We start from the raw sequence: 25,182 nt of genomic DNA on the forward strand, positions 1-25,182 counted from the left end.
TCGATGGTCTTTTCCTACCAATCTATCCCCCTAGGAGCATGCGCCTAGTACTTTGTTTCTATAACTAATAAATTTTTGCAATAAGTATGTGAGTTCTTTATGACTAATGTTGAGTCCATGGATTATACGCACACTCACCCTTCCACCATTGCTAGCTTCTCTAATATCACGCACTTTTCGCCGGTATCATACACCCACCTTAAGCCTTCCTCAAAACAGCCACCATACCTACCTATTATGGCATTTCCATAGCCATTCCGAGATATATTTCCATGCAACTTACCACCGTTCCGTTTATTATGACACGCTTCATCATTGTCATATTACTTTGCATGATCATGTAGTGGACATCGTATTTGTGGCAAAGCCACCTTCATTCATACATGACACTCTTGATTCATTGCATATCCCGGTACACCGTCGGAGGCATACACATAGAGTCATATTTTGTTGTAATTTTTGAGTTGTAAGTAAATAAAAATGTGATGATCATCATTATTAGAGCATTGTCCCAAGTGAGGAAAGGATGATGGAGACTATGATTCCCCCACAAGTCGGGATGAGACTTCGGACTTTATAAAAATAAAAGAGGCCAAAGAAGCCCATAAAAAAGAGGCCAGAAGAATAAAAAAAAAGGGGGAGAAGGCCCAAAAAAGAAAAAAAAAGACAAAACTGAATGAGAGAAAAAGAGAGAAAGGACAATGTTACTATCCTTTGACCACACTTGTGCTTCAAAGTAGCACCATAATCTTCATGAAAGAGAGTCTCCTATGTTGTCACTTTCATATACTAGTGGGAATTTTACATTATAGAACTTGGTTTGTATATTCCAATAATGGGCTTCCTCAAAATGCCCTAGGTCTTCGTGAGCAAGCAAGTTGGACGCACACCCACTTAGTTTCTTTTGTTGAGCTTTCATACACCTATAGCTCTAGTGCATCCGTTGCATGGGAACCCCTACTCACTCGCATTGATACCTATTAATGGGAATCTCCATAGCCCATTGATACGCCTAGTTGTTGTGAGACTATCTTCTTCTTTTTGTCTTCTCCACAACCACCATTCTATTCCACATATAGTGCTATATCCATGGCTCACGCTCATGTATTGCGTGAAGATTGAAAAAGTTTAAGAACATCAAAAGTATGAAACAATTGCTTGGCTTGTCATTGGGGTTGTGCATGATTAAATACTTTATGTGATGAAGATAAAGCATAGCCAGACTATATGATTTTGTAGGGATAACCTTCTTTGGCCATGTTATTTTGAGAAGATATGATTATTTTGTTAGTATTGTTGAAGTATTACTATTTCTTATGTCAATATGAACTTTTATTTTGAATCATTTGGATCTGAACATTCATGCCACAATAAAGAAAATTACATTGAGAAATATGCTAGGTAGCATTCCACATCAAAAATTCTGTTTTTATCATTTACCTACTCGAGGACGAGCATGAATTAAGCTTGGGGATGCTTGATACGTCTCCAACGTATCTATAATTTTTGGTTGTTCCGTGCTATTATATTACCCGTTTTGGATGTTTATGGGCTTTACTTTACACTTCTACATCATTTTTGGGACTAACCTACTAACTGGAGGCCCTGCCCAAATTGCTATTTTTTTGCCTATTTCAGTGTTTCGAAGGAACGGAATATCAAACGGAGTCCAAACAGAATGAAACCTTCGGGAGCGATCTTTTTGGAACAAACGCAACCCAGGAGACTTGGATTGGACGTCAAGAAGCAGCCGAGGCGGCCATGAGGGTGCCAGGCGCGCCCTAGGGGGGTGGGCGAGCCCCCCACGCTCGTGGGCCCCTCGTGGCTCCCCTGACCTACTTCCTTCGCCTATATATATCCATATACCCTGAAAACATCCAAGAGCACCACGAAAAACTATTTCCACCGCCACAACCTTCTGTATCCGCGAGATCCCATCTTGGTGCCTTCGCCGGCGCTCCGCCGGAGGAGGAATCAATCACGGAGGGCCTCTACATCATCTCCAAGGCCTCTCCGATGAGTCGTGACTAGTTTACCACAGACCTTTGGGTCCATAGTTATTAGCTAGATGGCTTCTTCTCTCTCTTTGAATCTCAATACAAAGTTCTCCTCGCTCTTCTTGGAGATCTATTCAATGTAACTCTTTTTGTGGTGTGTTTGTCGAGATCTGATGAATTGTGAGTTTATGATCAAGTTTATCTATGAGAAATATTTGAATCTCCTCTGAATTCTTTTATGTATGATTGGTTATCTTTGCAAGTCTCTTCGAATTATCAGTTTGGTCTGGCCTACTAGATTGATCTTTTTTGCAATGGGAGAAGTGCTTAGCTTCGGGTTCAATCTTGCGGTGTCCTTTCCCAGTGATAGCAGGGGCAGCAAGGCACGTATTGTATTGTTGCCATTGAGGATAAAAAGATTGGGTTTATATCATATTGCATGAGTTTATCCCTCTACATCATGTCATCTTTCTTAATGTGATACTCTGTTCTTCATGAACTTAACACTCTAGATGCAGGCAGGAGTCGATCGATGTGTGGAGTAATAGTAGTAGATGTAGAATCGTTTCGGTCTACTTGTCACAGACGTGATGCCTATATACATGATCATGCCTAGATACTCTCATAATTTTTCGCTTTTACATCAATTGCTCGACAGTAATTTGTTCACCCACCGTAATACTTATGCTATCTTGAGAGAAGCCACTAGTGAAACCTATGGTTCCCGGGTCTATTTTCCATCATATTAATCTCCCGTCAACAAGCTATTTCTGGCGCCGTTTATTTTGCATCTTTTACTTTCCAATCTATATCATAAAATACCAAAAATATTTATCTTATTATCTCTATCACATCTCAGTTTCGGAAGTTACCGTGAAGGGATTGACAACCCCTTTATCGCGTTGGTTGTGAGGTTCTTGTTTGTTTGTGTAGGTGCGTGGGACTTTTGAGGAGCCTCCTACTGGATTGATATCTTGGTTCTCAAAAACTGAGGGAAATACTTACGCTACTTTGCTGCATCACCCTTTCCTCTTCAAGGGAAAAACCAATGCATGCTCAAGAGGTAGCAGATGCTTATGTGAAAAAGTCTCAACCTGATAAGCTTGACCCAAATCGGAGAAATGTGTCTTCATAGGATACCCAAAGGAGACTATTGGGTACACCTTCTATCACAGATCCGAAGGCAAGACAGTCATTGCTAAGAATGGATCCTTTCTAGAGAAGGAGTTTCTCTTGAAAGAAGTGAGTGGGAGGAAAGTAGAACTTGATGAGGTAATTGTACCTGCTCCCTTATTGGAAAGTTGTTCATCACAGAAATAGGTTCCTGTGACTCCTACACCAATTAGTGAGGAAGCTAATGATATTGATCAAGAAACTTTAGATCAAGTTAGTACAGAACCTCATAGGTCAAACAGAGTAAGATCCGCACCAGAGTGGAACGGAAATCCTATTCTGGAGGTCATGTTACTTGACCATAGCGAACCTACGGACTATGAGGAAGCGTTGATGAGCCCAGATTCCGCAAAATGGCTTGAGGCCATGAAATCTGAGATGGGATCCATTTATGAGAACAAAGTGTGGACTTTGGTTGACTTACCCGATGATCGGCAAGCCATCGAGAATAAATGGATCTTTAAGAAGAAGACTGACGTTGACAGTAATGTTACTGTCTACAAAACTCGACTTGTTGCGAAAGGTTTTCGACAAGTTCAAGGGGTTGACTACGATGAGACTTTCTCACCCGTAGCGATGCTTAAGTCTGTCCGAATCATGTTAGCAATTGCCGCATTTTATGATTATGAAATTTGGCAAATGGATGTCAAAACTGCATTCCTGAATGGATTTCTAGAAGAAGAGTTGTATATGATACAACTAGAAGGTTTTGTCGATCCAAAAGGTGCTAACAAAGTGTGCAAGCTCCAGTGGATATGGACTCGTGCAAGCCTCTCGGAGTTGGAATAAACACTAGTGTGATCAAAGCGTATGGTTTTATACAGACTTTTGGAGAGGCCTGTATTTACAAGAAAGTGAGTGGGAGCTCTGTAGCATTTCTAATACTATATGTGGACGACATATTGTTGATTGGAAATGATATAGAATTTCTGGATAGCATAAAAGGATACTTGAATAAAAGTTTTTCAATGAAAGACCTCGGTGAAGCTGCTTATATATTGGGCATCAAGATCTATAGAGATAGAACAAGACACTTAATAGGACTCTCACAAAGCACATACCTTGATAAAGTTTTGAAAATGTTCAAAATGGATCAAGCAAAGAAAGGGTTCTTGCCTGTGTTACAAGGTGTGAAGTTGAGTCAGACTCAATGCCCGACCACTGCAGAAGATAGAGAAAAAAAATGAAAAATGTTCCCTATGCTTCAGCCATAGGTTCTATCATGTATGCAATGCTGTGTACCAGACCTGATGTGTGCCTTGCTATTAGTTTAGCAGGGAGGTACCAGAGTAATCCAGGAGTGGATCACTGGACAGCGGTCAAGAACATCCTGAAATACCTGAAAAGGACTAAGGATATGTTTCTCGTTTATGGAGGTGACAAAGAGCTCGTCGTAAATGGTTACGTTGATTCAAGCTTTGACACTTATCCGAATGATTCTAAATCGCAAACCGGATACGTGTTTATATTGAACGGTGGAGCTGCCAGTTGGTGCAGTTCTAAACAAAGCATCGTGGCGGGATCTATGTGTGAAGCGGAGTACATAGCTGCTTCAGAAGCAGCGAATGAAGGAGTCTGGATGAAGGAGTTCATATCCGATCCAGGTTTCATACCTAGTGCATCGGGTCCAATGAAAATCTTTTGTGACAATACTGGTGCAATTGCCTTGGCAAAGGAATCCAGATTTCAGAAGAGAAACAAGCAATCAAGAGACGCTTCAATTCCATCCGTGACCAAGTCTAGGTGGGAGACATAGAGATTTGCAAGATACATACAGATCTGAATGTTGCAGACCCGTTGACTAAACCTCTCTCACGAGCAAAACATGATCAGCACCAAGACTCCATGGGTGTTAGAATCATTACTGTGTAATCTAGATTATTGACTCTAGTGCAAGTGGGAGACTGAAGGAAATATGCCCTGGAGGCAATAATAAAGTTATTATTTATTTCCTTAATTCATGATAAATGTTTATTATTCATGCTAGAATTGTATTAACTGAAAAAATAATACATGTGTGAATACATAGACGAACAGAGTGTCACTAGTATGCCTCTACTTAACAAGCTCGTTGATCAAAGATGGTTAAGTTTCCTGACCATAGACATGAGTTGTCATTTGATAAATGAGATCACATCATTAGGAGAATGATGTGATTGACTTGACCCATTCCGTTAGCTTAGCACTTGATCGATTTAGTTTATTGCTATTGCTTTCTTCACGACTTATACATGTTCCTATGACTATGAGATTATGCAACTCCCGATTACCGGAGGAACACTTTGTGTGCTACCAAACATCACAACATAACTGGGTGATTATAAAGGTGCTCTACAGGTGTGTCCAATGGTACTTGTTGAGTTGAGATAGATCGAGATTAGGATTTGTCACTCCGTGTTCCGGAGAGGTATCTCTGGGCCCTCTCGGTAATGCACATCACTATAAGCCTTGCAAGCAGTGTGACTAAGGAGTTAGTTGCAGGATGATGCATTACGGAACTCGTAAAGAGACTTACCGGTAATAAAATTGAACTAGGTATTGAAATACGGACGACCGAATCTCGGGCAAGTAAACATACCGATGACAAAGGGAACAACGTATGTTGTTATGCGGTTTGACCGATAAATATCTTCATAGAATATGTAGGAGCCAATATAAGCATCCAGGTTCCGCTATTGGTTATTGACCGGAGACGTGTCTCGGTCATGTCTACAGAGTTCTCTTACCCATAGGGTCCGCACACTTAACGTTCGGTGACAATCAGTATTATGAGTTTGTTTGTTTTGATGTAATGAAGGTAGTTTGGAGTCCCGGATATGATCACGGACATGACGAGGAGTCTCGAACTGGTCGAGACATAAAGATTGATATATTGGATGACTATGTTTGAACTTTGGAAGTGTTCCAAGCAAGTTCGGACATATACCGGAGTATCGGGGGGTTACCGGAACCCCCCGGGGGATGTAATTGGCCTATTGGTCCTTAGTGGAGAAGAGGAGGGGCGGCCAGGGCAGGTCGCGCGCCCCCTCCCCCTCGAGTACAAATAGGACAAGGAGGGGGGCGACGCCCCCCTTTCCTTCCTCCTCTCTCCTTCCCTTCCCCCTTCTCCTACTCCTACTAGGAAAGAAGGAGTCCTACTCCCGGTGGGAGTAGGACTCCCCACTTGGCGCGCCCTCCTCCTTGGCCGGCCGCCTCCCCCCTAGCTCTTTTATATACGGGGGCAGGGGGGCACCCCAAGACACACAAGTTGATCATTGATCTTTAGCCGTGTGCGGTGCCCCCTCCACCATAATCCACCTCGGTCATATCGTAGCGGTGCTTAGGCGAAGCCCTGCATTGGTAACTTCATCAACACCGTCATCATACCGTCGTGCTGACGGAACTCTCCCTCGAAGCTCTACTTGATCGTTAGTTCATGGGACATCACCGAGCTGAATGTGTGCAGATCGCGGAGGTGCCGTACGTTCGGTACTAAGATCGGTCGATCGTGAAGACGTACGACTACATCAAACACGTGTCATAACGCTTCCGCTTATGGTCTACGAGGGTATGTGGATGACACTCTCCCATGTCGTTGCTATGCATCACCATGATCTTGCGTGTGCGTAGGATTTTTTTTAAATTACTATGTTCCCCAACAGGTGTCCCACTTGGGCCTCGTCGGAGAAGCAAGGCTTTTGGCTGCAAGCTGGTGTTGCTTCTCGTGCAGAAGGAACATGAACCGTTTAGCAATGTGTAGTCAACTAGATTTGGAGCTAAATGTAAGGTGGTAAAAGAATAATTACCAGTAGTCTAATCAATCTCCTCGTGATCTGGTCCGTGTAAAAAACCTTCTTTTCCTTGTCCTTGTAGCGGGCCCTGATGAAGTCACGCTCCAAGGGGTTGGTGAACTTCGCGAAGGGGTCTGGGATACCCGCGGCTTCACGTTCCGCGTCCTCCTTATCCCATATGGGCCTTTTACCAAGGTAGCCACAGTTTCCGAGGCGATGCTTCCCCGTGTTCCTTTGCTGAAGGCTCTTGAATTTCGCAGCCTTAGCCTTGGCTGCCTCGGTAGTGCATGTGTCCTTTAACTTTTCGAACTCCTCTTCCGTAAGTGTCGGATTTTCCTCCAGAATCTTGGACAGGGGTTCCTCAGCCTCAATAGCTCGTTTCACCCTCCCTTTCCAGGAGGCCAAATCATTGCTAAACATGTCCATGTCGTGATTGTTAATCTTTTTAATCTTCGGATCATCCCACGGTTGTTCTATGTTATCATCCTGGTCGGGGAACTTGAATCTCTTGTGCAACTTCGTCAGGAGCAACTGCGTAAAATGTTCTTTACTCCTTAAGTCATCATCGTTGATGCTCGCGCATTCCCGTAGGATGCATCCTACTTGGTTCCCATAGCACTTGCGAGGTTCTTCCGGCTCTAATGGCTCAAACTTGCCAGGTGCCATCTTTGTAATCACTAGTCGTCCAATGCCTACTTTGTTAGGTTTTCGTATCCTCTGCTTCTTCTGCTTCTTCTTCTCGGTAGCGGTATCTTCCCCGCCGCTACCTTCCCCACTGGTCTCTGCACCGCCATCGGTGCCGGCGCCATCGATGTCGATGTCGGCTTCAGTACCATCATCGAGGGCAACCTGCAAACCTTGACGTTGCTTAGCAGACAAAAAGTCGAGGTACTCTTGTTCACCCTCATAATCCATCTCATCTGCATCTTGGTCAGAAGGCCCGGTTTCTTCGTTGTTCGACATGTTTCCTATCATTAAGTCTCCTTGTTTAATTCTAAAACTATGAAAAAAAAATGAGAAATGACATAAAAAAATATCTATATATGTTTGCTGGAATGTCGTTTCCCAGCAACTCCCGGCACTCGATATGCCTACTATCTAGCACAAGTCATGCCAAAATTCACGAAAAACTTCGGCATGACCTTTGCTAAAAAAATGGACATATCGAGCGCCTGAAATTCACCGGAATGGAAATGAATCAACACTCCGTCGTAACATAGTCCACTCGGATCATTTACCCTGCACATAATCATCATGTCCAAATGACATGTGCAACTTCCAAATATGACATGTCCAAAACATCACATGTCCACATATCACATGTCCACTTCAAATTTGCATATAAAAGTAAGAAAAATATAGAACTTGAAGAAAAAACCTAACTAAATTGATAACTAAATATATAACCTAATTAACCATCTGCGCTAACTAAAACCTAAGTAAATTAACCAAAGAACCCTAGCTACCAGAGAGAGGAGGAGCGGTGGGGGGCTTACAGAGGGTGCGGGTGTTGGGGAACGTAGTAATTTCAAAAAAAATCCTACGCACACGCAAGATCATGGTGATGCATAGCAACGAGAGGGGAGAGTGTGTCCACGTACCCTCGTAGACCGAAAGCGGAAGCGTTAGCACAACACGGTTGATGTAGTCGTACGTCTTCACGGCTCGACCGATCAAGCACGGAAAGCACGACACCTTCGAGTTCTTGCACACGTACAGCTCGATGACGTCCCTCGAACTCCGATCCAGCCGAGTGTCGAGGGAGAGTTCCGTCAGTACGACGGCGTGGTGACGATGACGATGTTCTACCGATGCAGGGCTTCACCTAAGCACCGCTACGATATTATCGAGGTGGATTATGGTGGAGGGGGGCACCGCACACGGCTAAGAGATCAATGATCAATTGTTGTGTCTATGGGGTGCCCCCTCCTTCGTATATAAAGGAGGAGGGGAGGGGGCCGACCAAGAGGAGGAGGCACGCCCAAGGGGGGGAGTCCTACTCCCACTGGGAGTAGGATTCTCCCCTTTCCTACTTGGAGAGGGAGAGGGAAGGAAGAGGAAGGAGGGAGGAAGGAAAGGGGGGCCCGACCCCCCTCCCAATTCGGATTGGGCTAGGGGGGCTCCCCCTCCCTTGCTCCTTTCCCCTCCTTTCCACTAAAGCCCAATAAGGCCCATATACCTCCCGGGGGGTTCCGATAACCTCCCGGTGCTCCGGTATTATCCCGATCTCAGCCGGAACCATTCCGGTGTCCAAATATAACCATCCAATATATCGATCTTTATGTCTCGACCATTTCGAATCTCCTCGTCATGTCCGTGATCACATCCGGGACTCCAAACTACCTTCGGTACATCAAAACACATAAACTCATAATATAACCATCATCAAACTTTAAGCGTGCGGACCCTACGGGTTCGAGAACAATGTAGACATGACCGAGACATGTCTCCGGTCAATAACCAATAGCGGAACCTGGATGCTCATATTAGATCCCACATATTCTACGAAGATCTTTATCAGTCAAACCGCATAACAACATAAGTTGTTCCCTTTGTCATCGGTATGTTACTTGCCCGAGATTCGATCGTCGGTATCTCAATACCTAGTTCAATCTCATTACCGGCAAATCTCTTTACTCGTTCCGTAATACATCATCCTGCAACTAACTCATTAGTTACAATGCTTGCAAGGCTTATAGTGATGTGCATTACCGAGTGGGCCCAGAGGTACCTCTCCGACAATCGGAGTGACAAATCCTAATCTCGAAATACGCCAACCAAACAAGTACCTTCGGAGACACCTGTAGAGCACCTTTATAATCACCCAGTTACGTTGTGATGTTTGGTAGCACACAAAGTGTTCCTCCGGTAAATGGGAGTTGCATAATCTCATAGTCATAGGAACATGTATAAGTCATGAAGAAAGCAATAGCAACATACTAAACGATCAAGTGCTAAGCTAACGGAATGGGTCAAGTCAATCACATCATTCTACTAATGATGTGATCCCGTTAATCAAATGACAACTCTTTTGTCCATGGCTAGGAAACATAACCATCTTTGATTAATGAGCTAGTCAAGTAGAGGCATACTAGTGAGACTCAGTTTGTCTAGGTATTCACACATGTATCATTTTCTGGTTAATACAATTCTAGCATGAATACTAAACATTTATCATGATATAAGGAAATAAATAATAACTTTATTTTTGCCTCTAGGGCATATTTCCTTCAGTCTCCCACTTGCACTAGAGTCAATAATCTAGATTACATAGTAATGATTCTAACACCCATGGAGCCTTGGTGCTGATCATGTTTTGTTCGTGGAAGAGGCTTAGTCAACGGGTCTGCAACATTCAGATCCATATGTATCTTGGAAATATCTATGTCTCCTACCTGGACTTGGTCCCGGATGGAATTGAAGCGTCTCTTGATGTGTTTGGTCTTCTTGTGATATCTGGATTCCTTTGCCAAGGCAATTGCACCAGTATTGCCACAGAAGATTTTCATTGGACCCGATGCACTAGGTATGACACCTAGATCGGATATGAACTCCTTCATCCAGACCCCGTCATTTACTACTTCCGAAGCAGCTATGTACTCCGCTTCACATGTAAATCCTGCCACGACGCTTTGTTTAGAACTGCACCAACTGACAGCTCCACCATTCAATATAAATACATATGCGGTTTGCAATTTAGAATCATCTAGATCAGTGTCAAAGCTTGCATCGACATAACCATTTACGACTAGCTCTTTGTCACCTCCATAAACGAGAAACATATCCTTAGTCCTTTTCAGGTATTTCAGGATGTTCTTGACCGCTGTCCAGTGATCCACTCGTGGATTACTTTGGTACCTCCCTGCTAAACTAATAGCAAGGCACACATCAGGTCTGGTACACAACATTGCATACATGATAGATACTATGGCAGAAGCATAAGGAACTTCTTTCATTTTCTCTCTATCTTCTGTAGTGGTCGGGCATTGAGTCTGACTCAATTTCACACCTTGTATTACAGGCAAGAACCCTTTCTTTGCTTGATCCATTTTGAACTTTTTCAAAACTTTATCAAGGTATGTACTTTGTGAAAGTCCAATTAAGCGTTTTGATCTATCTCTATAGATCTTGATGCCCAATATGTAAGCAGCTTCACCGAGGTCTTTCATTGAAAAACTTTTATTCAAGTATCCTTTTATGCTATCCAGAAATTCTATATCATTTCCAATTAATAATATGACATCCACATATAATATTAGAAATGCTACAGAGCTCCCACTCACTTTCTTGTAAATACAAGCTTCTCCAAAAGTCTGTATAAAACCATATGCTTTGATCACACTATCAAAGCGTTTATTCCAACTCCAAGAGGATTGCACCAGTCCATAAATGGAACGCTGGAGCTTGCACACTTTGTTAGCATCCTTTGGATCGACAAAACCTTCTGGTTGCATCATATACAACTTTTCTTCCAGAAATCCATTCAGGAATGCAGTTTTGACATCCATTTGCCAAATTTCATAATCATAAAATGCGGCAATTGCTAACATGATTTGGACAGACTTAAGCATCGCTACGGGTGAGAAAGTCTCATCGTAGTCAACCCCTTCAACTTGTCGAAAACCTTTTGCAACAAGTCGAGCTTTGTAGACAGTAACATTACCATCAACATCAGTCTTCTTCTTGAAGATCCATTTATTCTCAACGGCCTGCTGATCATCGGGCAAGTCAACCAAAGTGCACACTTGTTCTCATACATGGATCCCATCTCGGATTTCATGGCCTCAAGCCATTTTGCAGAATCTGGGCTCATCATCGCTTCCTCATAAGGCTCGTCATGGTCAAGTAACATGACCTCTAGAATAGGATTGCCGTACCACTCTGGTGCGGATCTTACTCTGGTTGACCTACGAGGTTCAGTAGTAACTTGATCTGAAGTTTCATGATCAATATCATTAGCTTCCTCCCTAATTGGTGTAGTCGTCACAGGAACTGGTTTCTGTGATGAACTATTTTCCAATAAGGTAGCAGGTACTTTTACCTCATCAAGTTCTACTTTCCTCCCACTCACTTCTTTCGAGAGAAACTCCTTCTCTAGAAAGGATCCATTCTTGGCAACGAATGTTTTGCCTTCGGATCTGTGATAGAAGGTGTACCCAACAGTCTCCTTTGGGTATCCTATGAAGACACATTTCTCCGATTTGGGTTCGAGCTTATCAGGTTGAAGCTTTTCACATAAACATCGCAACCCCAAACTTTAAGAAACGACTACTTTGGTTTCTTGCCAAACCATAGTTCATAAGGCGTCGTCTCAATGGATCTTGATGGTGCCCTATTTAATGTGAATGCGGCCGTCTCTAAAGCATAACCCCAAAACGATAGCGGTAAATCAGTAAGAGACATCATAGATCCCACCATATCTAGTAAAGTACGATTATGACGTTCGGACAAACCATTACGCTGTGGTGTTCCGGGTGGCGTGAGTTGCGAAACTATTCCAAATTGTTTCAAATGTAAACCAAACTCGTAACTCAAATATTCTCCTCCACGATTAGATCGTAGAAACTTTATTTTCTTGTTACGATGATTTTCAACTTCAGTCTGAAATTCTTTGAACTTTTCAAATGTTTCATACTTATGTTTCATTAAGTAGATATACCCATATCTGCTCAAATAATCTGTGAAGGTGAGAAAATAACGATACCCACCGAGAGCTTCAATATTCATTGGACCACATACATCAGTATGTATGATTTCCAACAAATCAGTTGCTTGCTCCATAGTTCTGGAGAACGGCGTTTTAGTCATCTTGCTCATGAGGCATGGTTCGCAAGTACCAAGTGATTCCAAAAGTCCATTAGTATGGAGTTTCTTCATGCGCTTTACACCAATATGACCTAAACGGCAGTGCTACAAATAAGTTGCACTATCATTATCAACTTTGCATCTTTTGGTTCCAATATTATGAATATGTGTATAACTACTATCGAGATTCATCAAAAATAGACCACTCTTTAAGGGTGCATGACCATAAAAGTTATTACTCATATAAATAGAACAACCATTATTCTCAGATTTAAATGAATAACTGTCTCGCATCAAACAAGATCCAGATATAATGTTCATGCTCAACGCTGGCACCAAATAACAATTATTTACGTCTAAAACTAATCCCGAAGGTAGATGTAGAGGTAGCGTGCCGACGGCGATCACATCGACTTTGGAACCATTTCCCACGCGCATCGTCACCTTGTCCTTAGCCAGTGTCCACTTAATCCGTAGACCCTGTTTTGAGTTGCAAATATTAGCAACAGAACCAGTATCAAATACCCAGGTGCTACTGCGAGCTCTGGTAAGGTACACATCAATAACATGTATATCACATATACCTTTGTTCACCTTGCCATCCTTCTTATCCGCCAAATACTTGGGGCAGTTCCGCTTCCAGTGACCAGTCTGTTTGCAGTAGAAGCACTCAGTCTTAGGCTTAGGTCCAAACTTGGGTTTCTTCTCTTGAACATCAACTTGTTTGCCGTTCTTCTTGAAGTTCGCCTTCTTTTTCCCTTTGCCCTTTTTCTTGAAACTGGTGGTCTTATTGACCATCAACACTTGATGCTCCTTTTTGATTTCTACCTCCGCAGCCTTTAGCATTGCAAAGAGCTCGGGAATAGTCTTATCCATCCCTTGCATATTATAGTTCATCACGAAGCTCTTGTAGCTTGGTGGCAGTGATTGGAGAATTCTTTCAATGATGCAATCATCCGGAAGATTAACTCCCAGTTGAATCAAATGAGTGTTATACCCAGACATTCTGAGTATATGCTCACTGACAGAACTATTCTCCTCCATCTTGTAGCTGTAGAACTTATTGGAGACTTCATATCTCTCAATCCGGGCATTTGCTTGAAATATTAACTTCAACTCCTGGAACATCTCATATGCTCCATTACGTTCAAAACGTCGTTCAAGTCCTGGTTCTAAGCCGTAAAGCATGGCACACTGAACTATCGAGTAGTCATCAGCTTTGCTCTGCCAAACGTTCACAACGTCTGAAGTTGCATCTGCAGCAGGCCTGGCACCCAGCGGTGCTTCCAGGACGTAATTCTTCTGTGCAGCAATGAGGATAATCCTCAAGTTACAGACCCAGTCCGTGTAATTGCTACCATCATCTTTCAACTTTGCTTTCTCAAGGAACGCATTAAAATTCAACGGAACAACATCACGAGCCATCTATCTACAACAACATAGACATGCAAAATACTATCAGGTACTAAGTTCATGATAAATGTAAGTTCAATTAATCATATTACTTAAGAACTCCCACTTAGATAGACATCCCTCTAATCATCTAAGTGATCACGTGATCCAAATCAACTAAACCATAACCGATCATCACGTGAAATGGAGTAGTTTTCAATGATGAATGTCGTTATGTTGATCATATCTAGTATATGATTCACGCTCGAACTTTCGGTCTCAGTGTTCCGAGGCCATATCTGCATATGCTAGGCTCGTCGAGTTTAACCTGAGTATTCTGCGTGTGCAAAACTGGCTTGCACCCGTTGTAGATGGACATAGAGCTTATCACACCCGATCATCACGTGGTGTCTGGGCACGACGAACTTTGGCAACGGTGCATACTCAGGGAGAACATTTTTATCTTGAAATTTAGTGAGAGATCATCTTATAATGCTACCATCAAAGCAAGATAAGATTCATAAAGGATAAACATCACATGCAATCAATATAAGTGATATGATATGGCCATCATCATCTTGTGCTTGTGATCTCCATCTTCGAAGCACTGTCATGATCACCATCGTCACCGGCGCGACACCTTGATCTCCATCGTAGCATCGTTGTCGTTTTCGCCACCTATTGCTTCTACGACTATCGCTACCGCTTAGTGATAGAGTAAAGCGATTATAGGGCGATTGCATTGCATACAATAAAGCGACAACCATATGGCTCCTGCCAGTTGCCGATAACTCGGTTACAAAACATGATCATCTCATACAATAAAATATAGCATCATGCCTTGACCATATCACATCACAACATGCCCTGCAAAAAAAAGTTAGACGTCCTCTACTTTGTTGTTGCAAGTTTTACGTGGCTGCTACAGGCTGAGCAAGAACCGTTCTTACCTACGCATCAAAACCGCAATGATAGTTTGTCAAGTTAGTGTTGTTTTAACCTTCTCAAGGACCGGGCGTAGCCACACTCGGTTCAACTAAAGTTGGAGAAACTGACACCCGCCAGCCACCTGTGTGCAAAGAACGTCGGTAGAACCAGTCTTGTGTAAGCGTACGCGTAATGTCAGTTCGGGCCGCTTCATCAAATAATACCGCCGAATCAAAGTATGACATACTGGTAAGCAGTATGACTTGTATCGCCCACAACTCACTTGTGTTCTACTCGTGCATATAACATCAACGCATAAAACCTAGGCTCGGATGCCACTGTTGGGGAACGTAGTAATTTCAAAAAAATTCCTACGCACACGCAAGATCATGGTGATGCATAGCAACGAGAGGGGAGAGTGTGTCCACGTACCCTGGTAGACCGAAAGCGGAAGCGTTAGCACAACGCGGTTGATGTAGTCGTACGTCTTCATGGCTCGACCGATCAAGCACCGAAAGCACGGTACCTCCGAGTTCTTGCACACGTACAACTCGATGACGTCCCTCGAACTCCGATCCAACCGAGTGTCGAGGGAGAGTTCCGTCAGCACGACGGTGTGGTGACGATGATGATGTTCTACCGACGCAGGGCTTCGTCTAAGCACCACTACGATATTATGGAGGTGGATTATGGTGGAGGGGGGCACCGCACACGGCTAAGAGATCAATGATCAATTGTTGTGTCTATGGGGTGCCCCCCTCCTCCATATATAAAGGAGGAGAGGAGGGGGCGGCCAGGAGGAGGAGGCGCGCCCAAGGGGGGGAGTCCTACTCCCACCGGGAGTAGGATTCCCCCCTTTCCTACTTGGAGAGGGAGAGGGAACGAAGAGGAAGGAGGGAGGAAGGAAATGGGGGGGCTCCCAATTCAGATTGGGCTTGGAGGGGGGGGGGGCGCCCCCTCCCTTGCTCCTTTCCCCTCCTTTCCACTAAAGCCCAATAAGGCCCATATACCTCCCGGGGGGTTCCGATAACCTCCCGGTGCTCCGGTATTATCCCAATCTCACCCGGAACCATTCTGGTGTCCAAATATAGTCATCCAATATATCGATCTTTATGTGTCGACCATTTCGAGACTGCTCGTCATGTCCGTGATCACATCCGGGACACCGAACTACCTTCGGTACATCAAAAAACATAAACTCATAATATTTTCGTCATCGAACTTTAAGCGTGCGGACCCTACGGGTTAGAGAACAATGTAGACATGACCGAGACACGTCTCCGGTCAATAACCAATAGCGGAACCTGGATGCTCATATTGGCTCCCACATATTCTACGAGGATCTTTATCGGTCAAACCGCATAACAACATATGTTGTTCCCTTTATCATCGGTATGTTACTTGCCCGAGATTCGATTGTCGGTATCTCAATACCTAGTTCAATCTCGTTACCGACAAGTCTCTTTACTCGTTCCGTAATACATCATCATGCAACTAACTCATTAGTTACAATGATTGCAATGCTTATAGTGATGAGCATTACCGAGTGGGCCCAGAGATACCTCTCTGACAACCGGAGTGACAAATCTTAATCTTGAAATACACCAACCCAACAAGTACCTTCGGAGACACCTGTAGAGCACCTTTATAATCACCCAGTTACGTTGTGACGTTCGGTAGCACACAAAGTGTTCCTTCGATAAACGGGAGTTGCATAATCTCATAGTCATAGGAACATTTATAAGTCATAAAGAAAGCAATAGCAACATACTAAACGATCAAGTGCTAAGCTAACGGAATGGGTCAAGTCAATCACATCATTCTCCTAATGATGTGATCCCGTTAATCAAATGACAACTCTTTTGTCCATGGCTAGGAAACATAACCATCTTTGATTAATGAGCTAGTCAAGTAGAGGCATACTAGTGACACTCAGTTTGTCTATGTATTCACACATGTATCATGTTTCTGGTTAATACAATTCTAGCATGAATAATAAACATTTATCATGATATAAGGAAATAAATAATAACTTTATTATTGCCTCTAGGGCATATTTTCTTCAGCAGGCCCGATGACGGCCGTGGTTGGGAGGGGTCGGGGTCGGGGTCGGTGCCAGGGTCAGAGTCGGGGTCGAGTGCCGGGGCCGGAGCCGGGGTCGATGTTGGGGTCGGGGCCGTGGGCGAGCTTCGGGGCCAAAGCCGGGGTCGGAGTCGGGGTCGGGGCCATGGGCGAGCACCAGTCGGGGGCGAGCGCAGCGGCGCGGCAAGGGCAGGACTCCGGCGGCGCAACGGGGAAAGAGAGAGTGTGGGGATTTGGGGGAAAAGAGGCGGGGTGAAGAGATGAGTGGGGATTTCAGTGGTTAAGTAGGAATAGTAGTAGCGCGTTTAAACAAAATGCGCTATAGCTACTCCAGGTAGCTATAGCGGTTTTATGAGGAAACCGCTACTGCTATCTTGACTAGCTGTAGCTCTTTTCTCAGAAAAGCGCTGCTGCTATAACCAGTACCTATATAGCAGTTTTCCTGTTTGTTTCCTTCTATTTTATTTTCCTTTATTTTGTCTCACTTTTCTTTTCCTTTTTTCCAAGAGCAGTGAACTAAGGGAAGAGATATATATTGCATCATTTGACGGTTAAGTATGTATACAAAATAGGAACATATATATTACTTTATTGGACCCATGCATAATAATGGCTAATTGTGTATATAAAATAGGAACTTATATAGTACATCATTTGATTGATAACATACGTTCCTCAGTGTTGAGGTTTTCGTTTTTGAGTGAGCTTCCTTCCCTTCTTGTTTGTTGAAGAATAATTGAGCCCCTCAGTGTGACTTTTCCTTTTCCATGGAGTACAATTTTTCTTAGGTAATGTAGTATTGATTCTTATTTTGACGTATACTTCTTCATCATCGTCATCTTCCCTCATTGGGTTGCTGTACTGGTCGTAGTCTTTCTCGTTGGCGACTCCATCCATTCCAATGATGTTCCTTTTACCTCTCCTCACGACAACACGGCTGGGATTGCGCGGGTCAGTTATGAAGAAGCATTGTGTCACATGCTTAGCGTGTACCCATGGCTTGTTTTTTGCGATAGAGTTCACGGTAGAGCTCTTGGCGTCGGGTATAGTCATGGTAGTGAAATACCGGTTTTCTCTTTGGACATTCTTAGCCCATGTGACACGGAACATCATCGTGTTGTGCAGTCCAGAGTAGTCAAGCTCCCAGATCTCCTCGACCCTTTCATAAAATCTATCAATTGCACCGTTGTCGCTACCGGTCATGCATTCCATCGTCACCCCTGAGTTTTGATCATCACTGTCCATATCTTTGGCCTCCATGTAGAACGTGTATCCGTTGATATCGTATGCCTGATAGGTTACGAGGTTGGGCGAGGGGCCATGTGCTAAGGCGTATATGAGCAATCCATCCTTAGAGCCCTCCTCTGGGGTATTAGCAATAATATGCACTTTGAATCAATGCAGGAAAGTGGAGTTGTACTCTCTAGTAACTTCGGCGTCCATCCTGCATACCCCCGGTCATGATACTTCTTTGCGATAATTTCTTTGTGCAGTGCCATGAAAGGATCTACCTCGTGTAGGTGTTGTAGCACTACCAAGTTTGCTTTGTCAAAGTCGCTGCATCAATCTGACTATGCCACGTGCAGTTCCCTGCGACCGTTGGAGTGCCCTTCTCCTTCGAGCCTCCCGTCGTGCTTGTTAATGGGCAAACCAACACCAACACCAGGCGGCTGGTCTTCCCATATAGAAAATTCTCGCAGAAAGAGATGCACTCTTGTGTCAGATAGCCCTGGACTATGCTTCCATCCGGATAGGACATGTTACGAACGAATCCTATGATGATCCCATTCATCCTTTCAAACGGCATCATGTTGTGCAGGAATGACGGCCCCGGGTCTATTATGTCGTCCACAATATGGACACACAGATGCACCATCACGTCAAAGAATGCGAGCGCGAAGTACATCTCAAGCTCATGCAGTATCACAACGATCTCTTCCTGTAGCCTTTGGAGCTGCTTCACACTGATCGACTTTCGAGAGATGACGTCAAAGAAGTTGCAGAGACCAAGAAGCGTGTCACGGACGTGCTTATCCATTATCCCTCTAAGGGCAACAGGTAGTATCTGCATCATCATCACATGACAGTCATGGGACTTCATCCCGCTGAACCTTTTCTTGTCCATGTCTAGATATCTGCTTATCTTTCCACAGTAACCGGAACTAACTTTGACTCCGGTAAGACACTTAAAGAATTGATTGATCTCAGCCTGACCTAATGTGAAGCAAGAAGGGGGGCAATAATCCTCTTACTTTACTTTCTTGCCCTTCTTCTCCCACGCCTCTGTCTCCGTCTCTGTCTCGTCTGACTTTTTGCGGGGCGACATGTGCATATCTTCCCTGATATTCAAATCTTGCAAGTCTTTTCTTGCCTTCGGCCCATTCTTGGTCTTATCCGGCATGTTCATCAGTGTCGCGAGCAAGCTCTCAAGGACATTCTTACAGATATGCATTTGATCAAGGCAATGAGGTGTATCGAGTTTGTGCCAGTACTCCAAGTCCCAGAAAACAGACCTCGTCTTCCGTACCTTCAGCAGCGGCTCCGGCGCCTTGTTCATCGTCTTTCCCAGCGCGGGGCACTGCTTCCAGTTTTTCAACAGCTCATCGATTTCGGCGCCGCTCCGCTTACGTGGAGGTCCTCGATACTCAGCTTGACCATTGAATAAATCTCCATGGTTTCTCCACGGGTCGTCCAGTTCGAGCCATCTTCGATGCCCCATGTACACGATTTTCCCAGACCCGCCATCTTTCCTCGACGTTAGCTACTGAGACGTTGTATCATCCATGCACCGCGTGCATCCGCAATATCCATGGCACACCTGGCATGCGACATATCCGTAACCAAGATAGTCATGCACTGTCGTGATCAGGACGGCTCTCATGTACAAATACTCGGCTTTACTGGCGTACCATGTCTTGGCCGGTGTTTTCCATAACGTGTCTAACTCCTCTTGAAGTGGCCCCAGATACAAATTAATATTATTTCCTGGTTGTTTCGGCCCTTGAATCAGCATGCTCATGTGAATGTACTTCGACTTCATGCACAACCAGGGGGAGGTTGTACATCCATACAAACACGGGCCATGTGCTATGGTTAGTGTTCTGGTTGCCAAACAGATTCATGTCATCGGTACACGCGTCGAGCATGATGTTCCTTGCATAACATTCGAAATACCGATAGAAGCCGTTCAACGCTCTCCACTGGCTTCCATCCTTGGCGTGTCTCAACTTCGAATCATCTCCATCGTCGGGCTTCTTCCTCTCCGCGTGCCAGCGCATTAGCTTTGCTTCCTTGGGATCTACGAAATACCGCTGGAGACGGGGAGTGATCAGTAAGTACCATACAACTTTCTGGGGACATTTCTTCCCGGCCTTCTTGTATCGAGAAGCATTGCACACCGGACAACTTGTTTTTTCCGCATGCTCCTTCCGATAAATTATGCAATCAATGCAGGCATGGTATCTAACGTGCGGCAGATCAAGAGGGCACACGATCTTCTTGGCCTCATCCACACTACTAGGACATAGATTCCCCGCACGAAGAACATCCTTTAGGTACTTGAGATGCTCATCAAGGCTAGTGTCGGTCTATTTGTTTTTAGCCTTCGTCTTCATGAGTTGGAGCGTGTAACTCAAGCGGGTCACCTCAGGATTGCAACCATAATACAATGGAGTGTTCGAGTCTACCACCAGTTGCTGCGGCTTAGCCTCCTCTCTAGAAGTAGGTCTCTTAGTACTCATCTCCTTGTGAAGCAGTGCTTGAACATGAGGGCCCCGCACGATTGAACTTAGTACCGACAAACTCTGCTGTGTGGAGTCCACGTTCTCTCCGTCGCCATCTCCGGCCCCTTCTGCTCCTCCATGTCCGGCCCTTTCTCCGCCGCCATGTCCGACCTCTTCCTCGTCACCATTATCGATCATCTCTTCATCTTGCCCCGTGTCGTCATTGCCTGCCACGTTGGCGTCCTCAACATCATCATCCTCATCTTCAATTATCCACCGACTATTGCCATCCATGAAACTAGTCATGAGCAGGTGCGCTTTGACACGACCATCGTCATAGGGGTCGAGCCAAACTATTCCTTTGTATTTTCGACATGGACATAAAACCTCTGTCAGGTTATTTTCTTTCATGTCCTGCACCGCCGACCGCAACCACCTGTCCACCATCGTTCCACTGACCATCATGAACGTCTGCACAGTAATAATAAACAAACTGATTATAAAAATGCGTGCATGCATCAAAGTCATACAAAACTTTGGCATGACCTTCCCTAAAAAGAGGACATATAGATCTAGAGTTTGCTTGGAATTCGCCGAAACAGAAATAAATCGACATTTCGGCAAAACATAGGCAACTCAAAAGCACAATTCGGCGTCAACTCATGCCACACACACACAATTTCCATCATATCGCCCAATTAACATATCACACACACACACATATTTCCATTCTTGCAAAAGCATGAATTTTTAATCACCTATCATCTCGAGATCGAGCACACGGTGGAGATGATGATGTAGGGAGATCAAAAGTGGACAAATCTCTTCTTGACAAAGCTAGATCTAGTTAGGGGCACATAGGTCACCTCCCTAAATACTACATCTACCTAGCTAGCTAATTTGGGAGGAGACAACTTCAACTAGTGGAGGGGGAAGGAAAAAGAGAAAGGACATGAATTAATGGAGGTGGTGGAGTTAGTTAGGAGTAATAAAGAGAGATAAAGGTAGGTAGAAGAGGGATAGCAATGGAGGGAGAAGTATTGAGGAAGAAGCAAAGTGAGGGAGTGAGGAGGGAGGTGGGGGAAAGTGAGGAAGAGAGATGGGGGAGAGGAGGAGGAGGGGGGAGGTGGTATTATGCTTCGTCTTAGCAGTAGCGCATGATGTAAAGCGCACTACTGCTAAGGGAATAGCAGCAGCATGCTTTCTGAATATGCGCTACTGCTAAGCGGGGCCCGCCATGTGGTCAGTTTAAAAAATAGCAGCAGCGACCAAAGAAAAAAGCGCGCTACTACTACTACATTAGCAGTAGCACGTGTTCCGTCAGCACGCTGCTGCTAAACCTAGGTTGGTGGATACAGTCGGTCGATTTTACTAGCAGCACGGTTCCACTAGGCCACGCTACTACTAACTCGATAGCAGTAGCGCTTATTTTGAACCAGCGCTACTGAAAATTAGCAGTAGCGCCCGTTTTTGTACCGCGTCGCTGCTAAGTTTCTGTGTATAAGGTTTTCCCTAGTAGTGGGAGCCAGGCCCTGCGATCCAATCATGCTCATGAGCTCCCTCCTCATAACCTTGTACGCGGCCTCGTCGAGGTAGGTGAAGGGCAAGGTGGTACTGAGGAACACCCCGCCGGAGCCGTTCGCCCGGACGTTGAAGGTCCCCGCGGGGATGTTGGTGAGGAGCTGCTCATCCACCTGCAGGCCGGTGAGGTTGACGTAGTACAAGTAAGGGTTCTGGTTGAGCCTGACCGCCAGCAGCGGCGTGTGGCTGCCCTTAGTGTCGGCGTAGTCTCCATCTCCCCAGCTCCAGCTAACGAAGTCCTTGCCGTTGTCAGGGTCGTCGGGGAGCGCCATGAAGTAGGAGAACCTGGAGACCTGGAGCTGCGACACAAGGGAGAGGGGGCCCCTGCTGAATCTGATGAAGCCGGAAGCTCCATCGACGTCTCTCAACATCGTGACGTTGTTGCTGCAGCCGAACACCATGCCGCTGATGACCCTGTTCCCCAAACCGAATGTTTCAGTGGCGAGGTAGCCGGACGTGTTGCCGGCGCCGTAGATGTGCTGTACATACTCGCAGCGTGCTACGCAGCCGTGGTGGCCGGGATGGCAAGTCCGGTCGGCATAGTGGATCTGGCCAAAGGTGCCGGAGTTGTTGCGCACGGATGATGGGAAGGGGGCGATCGGAGTGAAGGAGCCAGAGTGGTTGGGCAGGAAGGTGGGCGTGGGCCTGAGCCCAGGCCAGCACTGCACCCAGACGAGCTCGCTGGAGATGTCCATGACGATCGAGAGGGCCTGCCGCCTGACGGAAAGGTCGAAGATGAAGGTGCTGAACGTGTGCTCCGAGATGCCGAGGCCCTCCGTCAACTCCTCCGAGTCAGCCCAAGCGGCCCAGAAAACACCATGGATGACGCACTCATCGATCTTGGGATTCCCAGCGGCCACCGGCGCGGCCACCACAAGGAGAAGTAGAAGAAGCGAGCAAGCTGCAGCAGGGGATGGCATTGCTACGGCCATGTCGTAGTATCGTCTCTGGATGTACTACAAGCCAAGCTAGGTGTTAGACAGTCAAACTCCTCTCTCTCTCTCTCATCTCCTATACATGCACGACTGCATGATCCCACGATCTCATGCACGTTGCCACCCACGGCGCACTGCGCCCCTATTGTAATCTGTACACTCGTATATAATGAGAGCAATACCATCGGCAGCACCCAAGGTGCGATTGCCCATTCACTCACCCGATCACATGGTATCAGACGTTGGGTCTCTTCCTCGCCTGTAAACTTCCCTCGTTCCCTCTCTTGTCGGCGCATGGCAACGCCGCCGCCCCCTCCTCCTCCACCACCTCCTCCCCCACCCCCTCCCTTCCCCAACCACGGCATCGGCGGCTTCGCCGCGACACTACCGCGCACCCGCGCGCCCGTCCTCACTCTGCTCACGCCTACTGCGTTCGGGGCAGGGCGCTCCGTTCATCCCCGATCCTAACGCCTCCTTCTCGACAGCCACTCCCAACCCCTCTCATATGGTCGCTGTCTTCATCAACCACCACGTCCCCATCATGCTCTCTCTCAACCCCCCCCCCAACTTCTCCCACTTGTGAACCCTCTTTGAAGTCACCTTCCAGAAGCACGGCGTCACCGACCACATCTCCGGTCCGTCTCGGACTGGCGACCCGCTCTGGACCCAAGATGACGCTCATATCGTGTCTTGGCTCTACAACCGCGTCTCCCTGGAGGTATTCGGCCTCATCCACCAGCGTGGCGCCACTGCCGCCGCCGTCTAGGAGGCGATCTGCACCCTCTTTATGGAGAACACCGAGCATCAGGTGGTGTTCCTCTCCACTGAGTTTCACCGCATCGACCAGGGGTCATCCTCCATCCTCTCCTACTTCACGCGCCTCAAGGACTACGCCGACTGCCTCGTCGATCTCGGCGCCATCGTCCAGGATCTCGACCAGGTTCTAAACATGTTTCGTGGTCTTCACCCTCGGTTTCCCTATGTTGTCCCGATCCTGGCGATGCAGACTCCGTTCCCCTCGCTTCTCCGCTGTCGGGCGTTTCTTCTCCATGAGGAGAGTCTCCTCGCTGCGGACACCACCACCGAGACTGCTCTCCATGCCTCCCGCGCTCCCAACTCCATCACCAACAACAATGGAGGCGGTGGCGGCGGTGGGCAGGGCACTCCACTGGAGGCGGTGGACAGGGCAACACCAACCGTGGCGGGGGGCAGGGCGGAGGACGCAGTGGCGGAGGCAACGACTCCGGAGGGGGCCATGGCTTCGGCTATGGTGGGGGCGGGCACCAGACGCGCCCCGCTGCACCATCCTCCGCTCGCTGGACCGGCATGGTACACGCCTGGCCAATGCCGTGGCGTCCCCATGCACCGGGCGCCGGCATCCTCCGACCTCGCCCACACGGAGGCACTCCATTCGCTGGCGCGGTGACGCACCAGCATGCCATCCCCGGCGTGCCTTCCAACGCACTTGCGGCGATCTGGCAGCCCAGTATGGTGCCTGCCCACCCTCTGTACGTCGCTCCGCCTAGTGGTGGCAATACTCCTTCGGCTCCAGCGTGGGACCAGAGAGCGCTCGTGCACGCGCTCAACGCCATGATGAGGCAGCAGCAGCAAACGACGCCTCCTACCGCCGACTGGTACCTCGATACGGGGGCCACCTCCCACATGGCGTCATCGTCCGATATGCTTTCCTCCTTCACCCCTTATACTTCATCTCGCATAGTGGTCGGCGACGGTTCCTCACTTGCAGTCGCGCACACAGGCCAGTACCACATACCCACCGCCACCCAGCCCATTGTAC

General features: G+C 46.3%; 1 protein-coding gene across 1 annotated transcript in view; it reads right to left on the minus strand.

Annotated features, from left to right (window-relative positions):
• The window catches only part of LOC123158359 (aspartic proteinase nepenthesin-1-like), a 36,719-nt gene extending 13,338 nt beyond the window's left edge, over nucleotides 1-23,381 (minus strand). The window contains exon 1 of the mRNA XM_044576384.1: nucleotides 22,395-23,381. Coding sequence (XP_044432319.1) covers nucleotides 22,395-23,381 — 987 coding nt within the window. The remainder of the gene's footprint in view (nucleotides 1-22,394) is intronic.
• Nucleotides 23,382-25,182: the final 1,801 nt, after the last annotated feature.

The sequence above is a fragment of the Triticum aestivum genome, chromosome 7B (assembly GCF_018294505.1).
Source record: "Triticum aestivum cultivar Chinese Spring chromosome 7B, IWGSC CS RefSeq v2.1, whole genome shotgun sequence".
Taxonomy (NCBI): Eukaryota; Viridiplantae; Streptophyta; class Magnoliopsida; order Poales; family Poaceae; genus Triticum; species Triticum aestivum.